General features: G+C 47.2%; 2 protein-coding genes across 2 annotated transcripts; one reads left to right on the forward strand and one right to left on the reverse strand.

Moving 5' to 3' along the window:
* Positions 1 to 860: 860 nt before the first annotated feature.
* Positions 861 to 9,201, forward strand: LOC108136302 (serine/threonine-protein kinase par-1). Its single transcript, XM_017257390.2, has 9 exons — positions 861 to 1,201; positions 2,523 to 3,370; positions 3,430 to 3,493; positions 4,013 to 4,299; positions 4,425 to 5,600; positions 5,807 to 6,073; positions 6,133 to 6,218; positions 6,282 to 7,968; positions 8,391 to 9,201. The coding sequence occupies exons 2-9, from the start codon at positions 2,699 to 2,701 to the stop codon at positions 8,496 to 8,498; spliced, it is 4,347 nt and encodes a 1,448-aa protein (XP_017112879.1). The 5' UTR covers positions 861 to 1,201; positions 2,523 to 2,698; the 3' UTR covers positions 8,499 to 9,201.
* On the reverse strand, positions 9,011 to 14,784 carry LOC108136303 (G-protein coupled receptor 84). Its single transcript, XM_017257392.2, has 5 exons — positions 13,828 to 14,784; positions 13,716 to 13,731; positions 11,004 to 11,656; positions 9,999 to 10,631; positions 9,011 to 9,931 (listed from the first exon to the last, which is right to left on the reverse strand). The coding sequence occupies exons 1-5, from the start codon at positions 14,226 to 14,228 to the stop codon at positions 9,481 to 9,483; spliced, it is 2,154 nt and encodes a 717-aa protein (XP_017112881.2). The 5' UTR covers positions 14,229 to 14,784; the 3' UTR covers positions 9,011 to 9,480.
* Positions 14,785 to 14,812: the final 28 nt, after the last annotated feature.

The raw sequence follows: 14,812 nt of genomic DNA on the forward strand, positions 1-14,812 counted from the left end.
ACAAAAGTGAAAAATATTGTTTTAGAATTTTATTTCAAAATTCCATGTCGGTAATGCAATCAGTTTGAAAAACATGCAACAAATTTCGTTTTAAAATACAGCGGTTATAAAAATGATGCCTGTTGGACCATTACAATTTGTAGAGGAATTTATAATTTCCATTACAAGTTTGCAAAGCATTAAAGGAGACATTTCCGACCCTATGAAGTATATACTATATTTTGTTGATCTGCATTGCGAGGAAAGTTGATCTGGTCATGTCCGTCAGTCCGTCCATTTCTACGCAAACAAGTCTCTTGGCTTAAAAGCTATCTGGATAAAACATTCCCAAAAGTCTGCTTTGTAAATAGCAATTGTAAGTCGTAAATAGGTCCGAACAATCGGAAAACTAAATGAAAAAATGTTACTTCGTTGTTTTTTTTTTATACTGATGGTTTTCTATTTTTAAATTATGGTTTTAGTTTACTTAAAATTGGACAGCCATAGGAACGAAAATTTATAGGAACATTGTCGCAACTAAAGCCGAATTTAAGTTGCAAGGGCATTTAAATATACATCGGCAACAACTTACCAACAAATGGCGGGAAATTCAAATGTGTTGGCTGCTGGTTGGAATTCTCAACCCCGCGGAAAAAGTTGGCGCATGCCCAGTGGGCAATTGTGGTGCTCGGCTGATGGGCTGCTCGGCAACCCTTTTTCCCACTGGCTGCCACTGCCACTGCCACCAATTGGCGATGGGAGCTCGGAGCTCTGTTCGGCATTCGGTACTTGGCACTGGCCACTTGGCACTCACTTGGCAACCCTCGCTGCTCTGCTGGGGGTAAGGAAAGGGGGCGGGGGTGGGGGGTGGTGGTTACGAGCGCCGAGCTTGCGTCAAATGCGGACGCCAGTTGGACGCAGCTCGGGATTGGAGGCAGCCACGTTTCCCAGTCATCCGCCGTTCCGCCGTGTGTGTCGCAGCGCCTCTGTCTGTGTGTGCCGTGCCGTTCCGTGCCGCATGTGTGGCGTTCCGCGAACGGAAGGGATGTGGATGTGAAGCGGATCTTCGCCAGCGTTCTCATCCTCTCATCGCCACTAACCGGACGTCCGGCGGCGTCAGCTCCAGCTTGGAGTTCCAAGCTCCTAATCCTGCTCTTGCTTCTGCCCGAAACTTCTTTGTCAACCGGCGACGCTTGTGTTTTCCACGCTTGCTCATCGAACGGTAATTCGGGAGAGCGGTTTCGCAGAGAGCGGTTTCTTCGTCGGCAGGATGCACTGCATCCTGCAGTGTACACCAGCGGTGGCGTTTAGTGGCATTTACGCGATTTCAGTAGCTTCCGTGATTTCCGCAATGCGATGCTATGCGATGCGGCTGCTCTGCTTATTGATTTTTCACCAACACTCACGCAAACACACACTTGCGCACGTTGGCACCCACACCTCAGCACCCACACACACAAGGGCAGTGCTGGCACTACGGCCATTTTGTGGCTGGAAAATAGCCATCTTAATAGCGGAAGTGCAGCAGCAAAATTTGTGTGGCATACTTTTAGGCAGCTTAATGTGTGATTTAAAAACTCTTTGGTCTTTTGTGTTATATGAGTTTATTTAGGATAAACATGTGTGTTTTGTTAAATATTAATACCAAGTGATCTTAACAAGACAAGACTTTTCGCCAGTGAAAATTACTGGATTTTGACTTTTTCACGATTTTATCTCTTGAATTGTAACAACACTGCCGCTGAAGAGAGCGAGAATGTGAACACCCACACACACAAACAGCGGCTTTGCTGGCTTGTAACGTCCGAAAGCCATACACATACACACTCAGATAGCTGAGCTAATCTCTTATCAAGCGACGACTTTCCCCACCCCCTCCAAGCTACCTCTCTCTCTCTGGCGCACTTACATAGGAAAAAACACAACATTAGTCATAAAATTGGATTTTTCTCAAAACAAAAAACAAAGGGAGTCAGGAAAAATATAATATTTTCTATCTTGTTCTTAATATTGTTGACTTATTCAATATAACATACATATATTGATTCCTCAGACAATGGCTTATTTATTTTTTCATAATACAGCGAACCAATTTTGCAAAAGTTTAATTATCCTATATTTTAAATGGGGTGAAAACAACGTTTTTGCAGAACAACCAATATGTAGATTAGAAAAAGAGATATATAAAATATAAACAAAAATTTAAGAAAACTTGAATTTTGCCCCAACGATATTTGTGAAAAATTAGTTTAACTCGCGAGTAAAAACAATTATTTATGTCTTTCCCCCATTTTGTAAGAGTTTCATTATATCCTATATTTCAACTGGTTAGAAATAAATGTTTTTGTAGAACAGTAAATATAATACAATAATTGAATTAGAAGATGACAAATATTAATTTAGAGATTTTCAACCTTTTTTTTTGTAGAAGCGTCAAAAAAATTTATAAAATATTGGTAATTGGCAGAATAAATGATATTTGCGAGGAATTAGTTTCTTTCCAGAGTACAAAACAAATATTTATGTTTTTTCTCCCTGTGTAGGTGTAGGAGCGCTGCCATGGGGCAGGAGATGAGTGTGTTCCGTGCACTCCCTGCATGCGGTGTGAGCATGTGCATCATCATCTCGCTGTCGATTGCGATCTCCGTCTCCGACTCTCTCCGGCACTCGCTCTCCGTGTGAGTTTCCATTTCCCCGACCAGAGTGGCGCAGTTGGAAAATGAGCACGTGCGAGGCGGCGGCCGCTGGAGAGGATGGGTTGGATGGCCTGTCCACGTCCAAGTCCAAGTCCGAGGACAGCCAGCCGCCGGACGATCAGCAGAATCAGAAGCAGCAGCACCAGCACCAGCACCAGCACCAGGAGAAGCACGAGAAGCAGCTGGATAAACAGCAGGAAAAGCACCCGCAACCTCAAAACGGCAAGATCGAATCGGAAGCCCCGGAAAAACCAAATCCAAATCCAAATCCCCACCCCCCACTAGAAGCCATCCGGAGCTCGGTCCTTGTGGATGCCAGTGCAGCTGCTCCCTCGATAGAAGCATTGGTGGCCTGCAAGGATGCCCTGCTCGCCCAAAAGCTCTTTGCCAGCGGCGGAAGCACTGCACCCGGACCCAGTCCCACATCCTCGGCGGTGGGAGCAGGTGGAGTCAGTGGCAAGGACCTGCTCAAACTGAAGGAACCCATGCGCGTGGGCTTCTACGACATCGAACGCACCATTGGCAAGGGCAACTTTGCTGTGGTCAAGCTGGCGCGACATCGCATCACCAAGAACGAGGTGGCCATCAAGATCATCGACAAGTCGCAGCTGGACCAGACGAACCTGCAAAAGGTCTACCGCGAGGTGGAGATCATGAAACGCCTGAAGCACCCGCACATCATCAAGCTCTATCAGGTAAGTAGCTTTATTTATTTCTAAATCCTCAACTACATTGCATTTTACCAATCCCACAGGTTATGGAGACCAAGAATATGATCTACATAGTGTCGGAGTATGCCAGCCAGGGAGAGATCTTTGGTGAGTGAATGGGTCCTTCAACGGTCAACGACTTTTTGTATGCCAATATAGTTTAATGTAATTCAACCAGAAAACAAACAAAATTGTTTGTTTTGCTTTCTTTCCGTACAACTTAATGATAACAGTTTGGACCCTATTTAATAATTTACATTATTACAATTTCAAGAATTATATAATCATAAACTTTTGGTTAACAAATGGCTATGAAGACAAGATATTCAATATTTTTTAAGCAAATAAATAGGACATTGGGCCGGATAAGAAATTAAATAATTTGGTCTTGCTATCTTTCCGTTTAGGTTAATAATAACAGCTTGGATACCCTATCCTTACAATTTTATAACATTAATCATCAAAAATTCATGAACTAGATAATATATATTATATTAAATTAGCGTTGATAACGTTTTATAGGAACTCATAAGAAAAAAAATGCTGTTCAATGGTTATACAAAGAGAATTCTTTGAATTTCGTTTAAATTCCGAAAAGTCTAACCTATTGCATCCCCATCCCCCTAGATTACATAGCAAAGTACGGACGGATGTCGGAGTCCGCGGCTCGCTACAAATTCTGGCAAATCATCTCGGCGGTGGAGTACTGTCACAAAAAGGGCATTGTGCATCGCGATCTCAAGGCGGAGAACCTGCTGCTGGATCTCAATATGAACATTAAAATAGCGGACTTTGGCTTCTCCAATCACTTTAAGCCGGGTGAACTACTGGCCACCTGGTGCGGATCACCGCCGTATGCAGCACCAGAGGTTTTCGAGGGAAAGCAGTACACGGGTCCGGAGATTGATATTTGGGTGAGTTACAGTAAAAATGATTGAAATAGTTGTAACAAATATTTTTGTACTAAAATACAACCAAGCCAAATGACTTTTCCAATTGCTTTTATCAAAGTAAAGTAATCCGTATTTCTCCGTTGCAGTCTCTGGGCGTGGTCCTCTATGTGCTGGTTTGTGGCGCCCTGCCCTTCGACGGATCCACCCTGCAGAGCCTACGGGATCGGGTGCTATCCGGCCGCTTTCGCATCCCGTTCTTCATGAGCTCCGAGTGCGAGCACCTCATCCGCCGGATGCTGGTGCTGGAGCCCACGCGTCGCTACACCATCGAGCAGATCAAGCGCCATCGCTGGATGTGCCCCGAGCTGCTGGAGCACGTCCTCATAGCCAAGTACAACCTGGGGGCCGAGCGGCAGGCGGGCATGGAGCCCAGCGAGGACATCCTGCGCATCATGGCCGAGTACGTAGGCATTGGGCCGGACAAGACGCGGGCCAGTCTCAAGAAGAACACCTACGACCATGTGGCGGCCATCTATCTGCTCTTGCAGGATCGGGTAAGCCACAAAAAGGAGCAGAGCAATGGTTCCGTTTCCTCGTCGGCCTCGACCTCCTTCTCCTCCGCCGCCGCCAGTCGGGTGCTCTACAAGAGCACCAAAATCGACCAGCAGCAGCAGCCACCGCCGCAGCAGCAGCAGCAGCAGCAGCACCCAAACCCTCATCCACGCCCACAGCAGTCCAAGACAATATCCACCAGCTCGATCCTGGCCAAGGATCAGGCCCACAAAAGACTTAGCCGCCATCAGACGGTGCTCATGAGTGAGCGGACGGCCCATGCCGGGGCCACGCCCACTGTGCCGGATCCGGGATACTATGCCAAGTACGGCCCCCTGCAACTGCCACTCCCCCTGCCAGGTCCTTCTCACCTGGTATCTGGGTATCTCAATGGAGGAGGCGGCGGCGGAGGAGGAGGAGGAGGAGCAGAGGTGGATGCCGCCGGGATTCCCCTGCCCATGCGGTACACCCCACTGCCGACGGCCGCCTCGCCCGCTCCCTCCAACTGCTCATCCACATCATCGCGCATCGGGCGACACAGTCTGAGCTCCAGCTCGCCCCGGAGTCATCGGCCTGTGGCCATTTCACTCAGCATCGACAACAATCCCTCACTGGCCAACCTGCGCTGCCGCGAGATGATGGAGGCTGGTCCTGGCGGACCTGTTGGACCTGGAGTGGGTGTGCCCCTGGTGTCCAAGCAGCTCCATCAGACCATCAGCGAGTTCATCATCAAGCAGAGCACCGAAGACTGCCGGGCGCTACTGCAGCAGGTGAGTGCAGGGCAGTGCTTTTACAGACACAACTAACCAAACACGCACCCGTGTAACGAGAAATATACACAAAAAATTTAATTTGGACTAGTGAAGGGGAAAAAAAAAACTTTGTCATGGTTGTTTGGTTCGGTTTTATAGACGTAAGCTCCCCTGCCCTACTGAGTACCTACTACCATTCATCCATCTCCATGTCTCAACTTCAGTCCACAGCAGTAGCGGAGGGCAAGGAGGAGTCGTCAAAAGTGGAAGCCGCTCCTCCGGCTGCCGCCGCTTCTTCCACCACACCCACATCTCATGCAGCGGGATCAGGTTCCTGCCCAGGCGAGATAAACAGCAAGACAATAAAGGCCATGTCCAGCTCGAGCAGCTTCGACTCCAAGGCTAATCTCGGTCAGAGTTTTCGCTACAAGATGTCCGCCGAGGCCAGCAAACTGTTCCAGACTCTCCAGGAGAGCCCACTGCCTGTGGAGGTGAGTGCTAGCTGGGATTAGGCTGACGATTCTCTACTCCCTTTACCTTATACCTCCAGCAACGGGCCAAGCGTCGTGGGCACTTGGGAAGCACCAATGGCGAATCTGGCCAGGAAATGAATGAGTCTAAATCAAATGGCGACAGGTGAGTGTGTCGCCTTAATAAAATCATTCCCCGGACTAAGACCGTTTGGGGGCATACCAACAGCCGCTCGGAGAAGAAGGTGTTGGCGCAGGGCAGCTCCAGCACGGACGAGGGCTGCGAGACGGACCAGGGCAACGATCCGGGTTCCGCTGGCCAGGAGTCGAAGGAAGCCAACGGCGGACCCACCACCTCGCACTCCAGCAGCGATCTGACCCACCTGGCCGGAACAACCTGTGCCTCCACCGGGCAGAGCCACCGCATGCGCTCGTATGCCAGCAGCAGCTCCTCGAGTGGAGTCCTGGCCGGAAGCGCCGGCAGCTACTCCAAGAGTCTCAGCCAGAACCTAAGTCGCGGCTCCTCTAAAAGCAATTGCAGTGGTCCCTATGACAGTTTGGACTTTGCCCTGCCCTCTGGAAAGGGCAGTCTGCCCTCGTGCATGGGCTCCAGCTCCATGCTGGCCACGCCCACGCCGGCCTCAGCCCCGCCAGCTGCGGCCATCTCATCGGAGCACTCCTCGGAGAGGTCTCTGTACGGCAGCCACAATTCCTGTATCCATATGCCAGGTGCTCTGGCCTTGGGTCTGGGTATGGGTCTACCGCAAAGTTCGGCCTCCACGCCCACGCCGAATCCCACACCGCCGCCGCCCAATGGCGGTGGTGTTCCGTTCCTGGACAAGCGATCACCCATCCACTTTCGCGAGGGTCGACGAGCGAGCGATGGGCTGGTGGCCCAGGGCCTGCTGAGCTCCGGCTCCTTGTTGGGAGCCAGTCGCGTTTACGGAAGCTATCGCTACGAGCAGGCCAAGCGACACGGTTGGCTGGAGATCCAGCAGCTGCAGCAGGAGGCACATGCCCACCAACATCCTCACCAGCATCCGCATCAGCATGCACATCAGCATCCCCATCAGCATCCGCATCCACATGCCCAGGCTTACGGCTTGGAAGAACTCTGTCAATTTCCAAATGGTCAATTCTACGCTCTGCCCGGCAAGCACCATCACCCTCTGCTGACGTTACCTCATCACCATGGACATCCGGCTGTACACCACCATCCAGGTCATCACCACCCACTGCTCCATCCAGGCCATCAAGCCACGCCGCTTCTGTTGGAAACCGCTGCTGGTGGGGACTTGTACGGACATGGATGCTATGCCCCGCCACCGCCGCCTCCAGGACTATATCAACACCATCCGGTCGGCGTGGGAGTGGGTGTGGGCGTGGGCGTGGCCGTGCCCATGTCACCGATGCAGAAGCCACCGTTGCAGCAGCAACTCCTGCAGCACCGCCTGCTGCAGCAGAAGCGTCAGTTATTTCAAAAGCAGTACGCTCTGGAGGCACAGCTCGCCGGGCGTCATCATCACCAGCACCAGCAGCAGCAGCAGCAGCACCACCACCACCACCACTTTAACCACAGCCTGGGTCATCCACCACCTCCGGCTCCGGAACAGCACCTTGCCGACGAGCTGTTTGAGCTGGCCCTGCTCGATCGACCCAGGAGCGGAACTCCCAAGCTGCAGCACTCTATGACCATGCCCGGAGCCCATGCCTTCAGCCAGATAAACCTGAAGACCTCCTATATCAGCCAATCGGACCAGGGTTCGGCTGCGGCGCCAAATGGAGGCGGTTCCGGAGCAGGAGTGTCTTTGGCTGGGGTATCCTGCTCAGCGCCACCGTCCACAGCGCCGGGCACGCCCACGGTCAAGTGCAAACCGGCCACGCCCCACGGGCACAGTCTGGAGTCCGACTATCATGTAAGTGCCTGGCAGACAGTACTAGTTATTAGAAACAAACGGTGAGCAAGCAAAAACATCTCAACCTATGCTGTACTGGTAGCTCGTCAAACTTTTCAAATGAAAGCAAAAAGTGTTCTTTGCTTTGCTGCGAAAAATCAGTCAACTGCATTAAAAGCATTTCATTTGTCTTTGCTTCTCCTTATATTTTTGAAAGCAAAGCTACATTAATAGCATTTCAAGCTTTTAAATACAAAGCAAAACATAACTTTCGTGTTGCTGTCAGCAAGTTAAAATTTATCTTAATACAAACTAAATCAGAATGACCATTAAGATAAAGCTAGAATTTTATCGAAATTTGTATTGCTTTCGTAGCAATAGAAACAAAAAAAAGACCCAGCTAATTATCCAATCTGTAATCCCCCTTTTCATTTCTTTTGCAGACATCTACACCCGTGCTCAGTCTCTTTACACCCAACTGGCAGTCATTGGTGAAACCGCTCAGCGAGAGCCCCATCCTTGAGATATCCGAGCACTTGGAGTCAGTCTGAGACCGGGGAAGAGGCATCAAACTAATGGGGGCCGGACCAGAGCCACCTTTTTATTAAGCTCGCAATCGCAATTTTGAATTATTTGATCCATATATGATATACACCCATGCATACATATACATAGCCTATACAAGTACGTATACCTATACAGATACGATTACGAATACGGATGCGGATGCTGATGCGGAGTCGGATGAAAAATCGGATTTACATCGATCGCGGCAGGAGCTATATTTATTGGAGCCGATGGAATCAATTCCGAACCGAGCTGCCGAGAAGCCGTAATATTGAAAAATTTAGTTGTGTTACTAGCCTTAAGTAGTCCAAGTTTCTTACGCATACACGCAGACATATACAATATGTATATTGATAATAATAGCGTTAAGCTATAGCTCTACTTATGATTACACTATACACTATACACTATTGTATTGCCCCCACAACAGAGTGGTCCGGAATTTCGGAATTCGTAATTCGGAGTTGGGTGGATAAGAACAACGTAACTACATATATCAATTATTCGAAGCATTTATTGGGGGCATAGATAGGGTATATCCATATACGGATATATCTATTATGTATTGGTACAATAATTAGCGACAAGCAAAAAAAAAACTAAAGCAAACAAACATCGATTGTTCTTAAACATGGAATTCAAATGTAAAACCAGATATTAAAGTCATTTGGTATAAAATGCACTACACTTCTGGAGTTCCTACATTATATAGAGATAGATATAGATGGGCGACCTGTGTTTTCGTGTGTGCTTGGAAGGAAAGATCCGATAGGAACGTGTGACTAGACATCGAGTGGACATGGAGGCACGATGATCGCCAAGGGATCAAAGGACTTATCTGCTGATCGTATTTTAATGTGGATCGTTTCTTCCCACAGATCATACAGTATGAAATTTCGGTACTCATCCCATATATCATATCCTGCTGGGACGGAGGATTAAGATGTTAGGAGAAGGACTTCCTCTTCACGTCGTGGCCTTCACCTGGCGATTGGTGGACTCAAGGTGCTTCCGCTTGGCATTGGAGTGGACCTGATTCCGTTGCTGCTTGTGGGGATCTGGTGATCCATGACAGCGTAGTAGGTTCCAGTAGGCCCTTCGGTACTCGGAGCTCATCAGGACGTAGATCAGCGGGTTGATGCAGGTGGTTAGGTAGATGAGTAGGTAGCCGGCGATATTAAACCAGTGCAACTCGGTGGCGCTCTTCCAGATTTTGGCCACAGTGATGGGCAGGTAGCAGATGACGAACCACACAAAGATCACCAGTATCATCTTGAGCAACCTTCGGTCCTTGGCACTCATCCTGCCCGGGTAAATGGAGGAAGCATTCGAGGTGTTGCCCATGGAGACGTAGTGCGACTTTCGCGGACTGAACCTGGTGAAGGAAGTCCGAAGCGAGGTCGTGATAGGGTTCTTTCTGAAAGGGGGAAGGCACAACGGTTGAGAGAGAGACCCATCAAGGTGTTTACCTTGCAGCAACTCACCCAGCCGACTTGCCCATCTCCAGTTGCGTTTGACTGCGTCCCAGGCTAAACTTCTCTTGATCCCGCTCCTTAAGCACCACATTGGCATCCACGGGTAGCTGCTGCAGCTGCAGCTGTTGCAGCTGCTGCTCCTGATCCCTCCTCCTGATGCTGTACGAGATAGGCAGGCTGTCCGCCGAGGCATTGTCATCGATGTACGCCAGCTGCTCCTCCACTACAAAGGGTCGTCCGGGGATTGGTGCATCCTGTGCCTCGCCGCTGGATGTACTGGCCTTTTCCGGCCGCTTTTGCATGGCCATGGCTGGGGCTTGGTTCTGCTGAGTCGTGGAACTGGGGGTCACATCACTGACATTGCTCTTCCCAGCGGTTCCAGCTCGAATGGCCGCCTTTCGCACTAGCAGGAATATTCTAGCATAGCAGATCACAATGCAGATGCAGGGCACCATGAAGGCGGCGATGAAAAGGAACTCCTTGGGCGATCTGCCATAGCGATCGTGCAGAATGGAGCAGGATCCGATGCTAACGTCTAGGCCAAAGATACCCCACACGCCGCGCCAGGTGGGTATCATTATGGAGAAGGTGGTAACCCAGGTGCCGGCCACCATGAGTGCCAAGTACCGTCGCTGGTAGATCCTGGTTGCAGGAACATGGAAAAAGGTTTGGTTTCATTTATTTCCTTAATTCTTGTATGGCTTTTTTCGGCTTATTGCATTCATTTGAGTTCGTTAATCCAGATTTTGGCTTTAGAACATAATGTTATTTTTGTAGTTAATAAAAAAAAAAATTCTAAAACAAACCCAATTTTTCTCCTCTTTTATAAACAACGGAACCAATGTTTGTTCGAATTCATAGAAACACTAGGGAATGTATGAGTTTTTAATGGAAATTATTCAATAGCAGGAAAAACATAATTATTGAACATTAATCAATTTTAAATGGCGTTTTATTTCCGAAAAATATATTTTGAACGTTCTAGGACATAGTTCAGACTGAATCTACTCATACCTGGGATACTGCCTGGGATGGGCGATGATGATGTACCGGTTGATGGTGATCAACGACACGGAGAGCAGTGAAACCGCCAGCAGGCCATACCGCAGCATCGGAAACAACCTGCACCACAGATCACCGTGCGTCCAGGCCCGCTCCATGAAAGTGGAGGCAGCCAGGGGAAGATTGAAGCAGCCAAAGAGCAGATCCGAGCAGGACAGGTTAATGATGAATATGGCCGTTGAGTTACGGGTCTGCCGACCACGCGATAAAGCTACGATCGTGAGCAGATTGCCGGGAACACCCACGATGATGAACACAATGCAGGCCACCCAGGCGATGGTCAGCAGCTCGTCCGAGTAGCCCTCGAACAGCTCTTGCCGTCCCCCATCCAAGTGGAGGTTTACATCCACATCCAGGTCCAGACTGTCCGGATCCTGGACAGCCTTGCTAATCGCATAGGGATCGGGCAGTGGTGGCAGTGGTATCAACGAAATCGGTAGCGGATTTTGATTTTGGCCGGGTGGGAACATCGCGTGGTACTTTGTGGTCGGCAAGAGGGCGCGTTGCTCGTTCCTGCGCCGAATTTGTACTAAACTGAATTCTCCGCATTCACACATCCATCCACATTGTTTCCACCCAAAAAGTGGGCCCGAAGGCAGCCGCCTCTAGCCAAGCGTACGAAATATTGAGAGACAAAAAAAAAAAAAAAAAAAAAAAAAAACAACAGGCGAACTAGAAAAACTTTCGAAAAAAGGAAAACAAAAGAATATCGGAGCAGTAGCAGCAGCAACAACACACATTTTTATTGTATACAACAATTGACTTCATCATCGGGTAATTTGGTAATTTGCCTGTGGAATGGGCGCTTTGTTTACATTGTTCCTATTCGGTGTTGTTTCTTTCGCTACCGCCCCGTACCGCCACTCCCCATTCCGCCTATTCCGCCCCCGATCGCCGCATTTTTCCTCGATATTCTGACGGGGTCAGTTGTTGCTGTTTTTTGGAATTTCCAAATACCTAAACCAGGGCTACCTGCATCGTCAAAAATCCAATAAAGAATTTCTGTACATTTCTTTTTTTTGCTCTACAGTTTTCCAAACTGAATAAAAAACAATCATAAAAAAATCATAAATATAAATACCGAGTACTTTCTACTGGATTACATACACAATAAATGAGTTATAAGTTACACAATTTCTTTGGATTTTACAATAACGTTTACAACTGTGAAATACTGATATATACTGACAACTTGTAGCAGTCATTCGTTACAAAAAAACGAAGTTTAATTGGTAATAAAGTCACGTTTGTCAATCGAATGAACAGAATTAAAAACGTGCTTTCGTTTGTTTTTATGATTCTATTTTTACACCACTTTCCGTTTTATATTTTAATTGAAGACTTCACGGATGCCTTCCTTTAGCTTAAAGGTCTTAGTATAAGAAGATAAATGTAATTAATAGGAGAGGAGCTAAAAAAATAACTATGTTTTTTTAGAGCGAGTCTCTTTGCAGCCCTGATTTCGGGCCGTACGCACCTCTCCGGGCATTTTCGAAATTGAAAACTTTTCGGTTCTTGGGCCGTGCGTTTGTGTGGGTGCATAGTTTCCTCTAGCAATTTTCTGGATAATAAATGGGCAGCATCCATTCGAATCGACGACTAGCAACTAAAAAAAATGGACAACTTATGCGAGACTCACTCGAGATTATGGTGTATAAATATGTACATAGTATATGTATGCGATTGAATCTAAGCGTAAAATAAGAGAACACAGTCATGGGCCACGGACCCTGAATCATTATAACATTATCCGCGCCCCCATAACCCGTTAAGGAAAATGAGTCAACCGGGGTCACACGACGTCAGAGTTTAGATCGAACGCAGTCTTAATTAATTAAGTCCATTTTCTGGTTCCCTCTCTATTTTTCCGAGGGTCAGAGTGCGGGTCGTCTGTTGTTGGGGCAAATTGAGTATCGGTTGCCTTTTGAAAAGGAAAAAACAAGCGGTTCGGGGAAAACTCTTTGGCAACGGTTTGTCGGTCGCTGTTTGTTTTCATGCAGGCCAGTAGTACGGCAACTGCAGTCGACAACACAAAAATAGAATACACTTTCCGAGAAAATCAAGCGCCACCTCACATTCACCTTAATTACAAGAAACTACAATAGTTAGAATTGGATGAAGTTTTAGGAACTGCAATCCGTAATAAACAAACTCATGAAACCGTAACACATGTCAATAATTGGATAATAAAATTAATTTGGCAGCTTTAACAAGGGAAGTCTTATGTTTTTATTTTATTTTATTTTTATTTATTAATTTTATTTACGCTAAATTTTACCAAATTTTTAAATTGTTATTTACAATGAAAATCTTTGCAGTCTCAAAATTAAAAACTTTTTTTCTTATAAATTATATTACTACTGCTTCTCTTCCGTCCCCTACTGTACGTGGAAATGCTTACGGAATGGGTACTAAAGTGGAAACTTAAGCTACCCCGACCATTGTGGATGTGATTGTGAATACGAATTGAACGTCAATCGAAGGCCCAACCCACCTCGTCCGCTCCTGATCCAGATCCGGCGTAATGTAAACTTCTCGGGCGTACTTAAACGCATACGCACACGCACGGGCCTATGTTTAGATAGCCATAAACCATAAACTATCATGTTCTTCACACAATCCGCAGCAAACAACAAACAAAAGCGAGTGCACACAAATCGCTACGTCTTCGATTTGATATCTGCACGTGTAAAAGTAGGCCTCTCCTAGATGGAGTCTTCCTATTAATTTTGATAAATATTGTTTTTTCAATATTCAGTTTCAGAAATGTAATAACAAAATATCTATAAATAAAACTAGCTGAGTAATTCGTTTTGAATGTTGCATATTACTTTGGAAAAACAATTTGAATAATTTGTATGTGGCTTTTCCACCATTAGATCTATTTAAAATGGAAAAATTGTAATCAAACCAAATTTTGATCTTTTTCTGGGGATTATTTTTTGATGTAGGAGACAAAAGCACTTTTTTTTCAGTGGATCGACAAAATCGTTGTCGAATGTCCAATTGTGTAAACGTTAGAATGCAGACATGAAGCCTTATCAGTTGTTGTTGTTCCGAGGCGTTGTTGTTCTTGATGTTGCTGCTGTTGCACATTTGCTTCTGTGTGGCACAAGAGGAAGAAGAAGCAGAGGGAGGAGCGGGCATATCTGCGATATGCATCGGATCAGCAATCATTGAGCGTTCGAGCTCCTCTAACTCCCACACCCGCCCCTCGATCGCCAGATGGCCGTCGATCGTTTGTCTGTCCGTCCCTGTCTGTCGCACTATCTCCGGTTGAGGAGGCGAGAGTGCGGGAGTGTGAGCGAGCGAGAGAGCAACGGAGAGCGCCAAGTCATGGGGGCAGCAAAGGGGCGTGGTGTAAGGGGGTCCAGGAGTCTGCTTCAATATATTTGAAAATTATTAATGCTAAGATATTTAACAAAGAATTAAAGAAACATTTTTGCACCAATAAAAATATTACCCATTTTCGAAAACTAAGAAATTAAGCCAGATTTTTTTGTTGACAGTTTTCAACAGTCATCATAAAGCCCTAAATCGAGAATGGGTTAGAGAATTGTTAGCAAGAGCGTTAGACCCCCTGGAAATCTGCCCATCTACGCCCTTTGCTGGCAACAGAGAGACAGTTTGAGAGTGAGAGTGAGCGGCTCCTATTTGTCAACTGGCAATATCAATATAGCGACTCGTAACTTGCGACCGCGCTGTTCTGCCCGCACTCAACGAACTGCACGAGATCCGGCAGTTATAGACGATCCGTTTCG

The sequence above is a fragment of the Drosophila elegans genome, unplaced genomic scaffold (genome assembly GCF_018152505.1).
Source record: "Drosophila elegans isolate 14027-0461.03 unplaced genomic scaffold, ASM1815250v1 contig_149, whole genome shotgun sequence".
NCBI lineage: Eukaryota > Metazoa > Arthropoda > Insecta > Diptera > Drosophilidae > Drosophila > Drosophila elegans.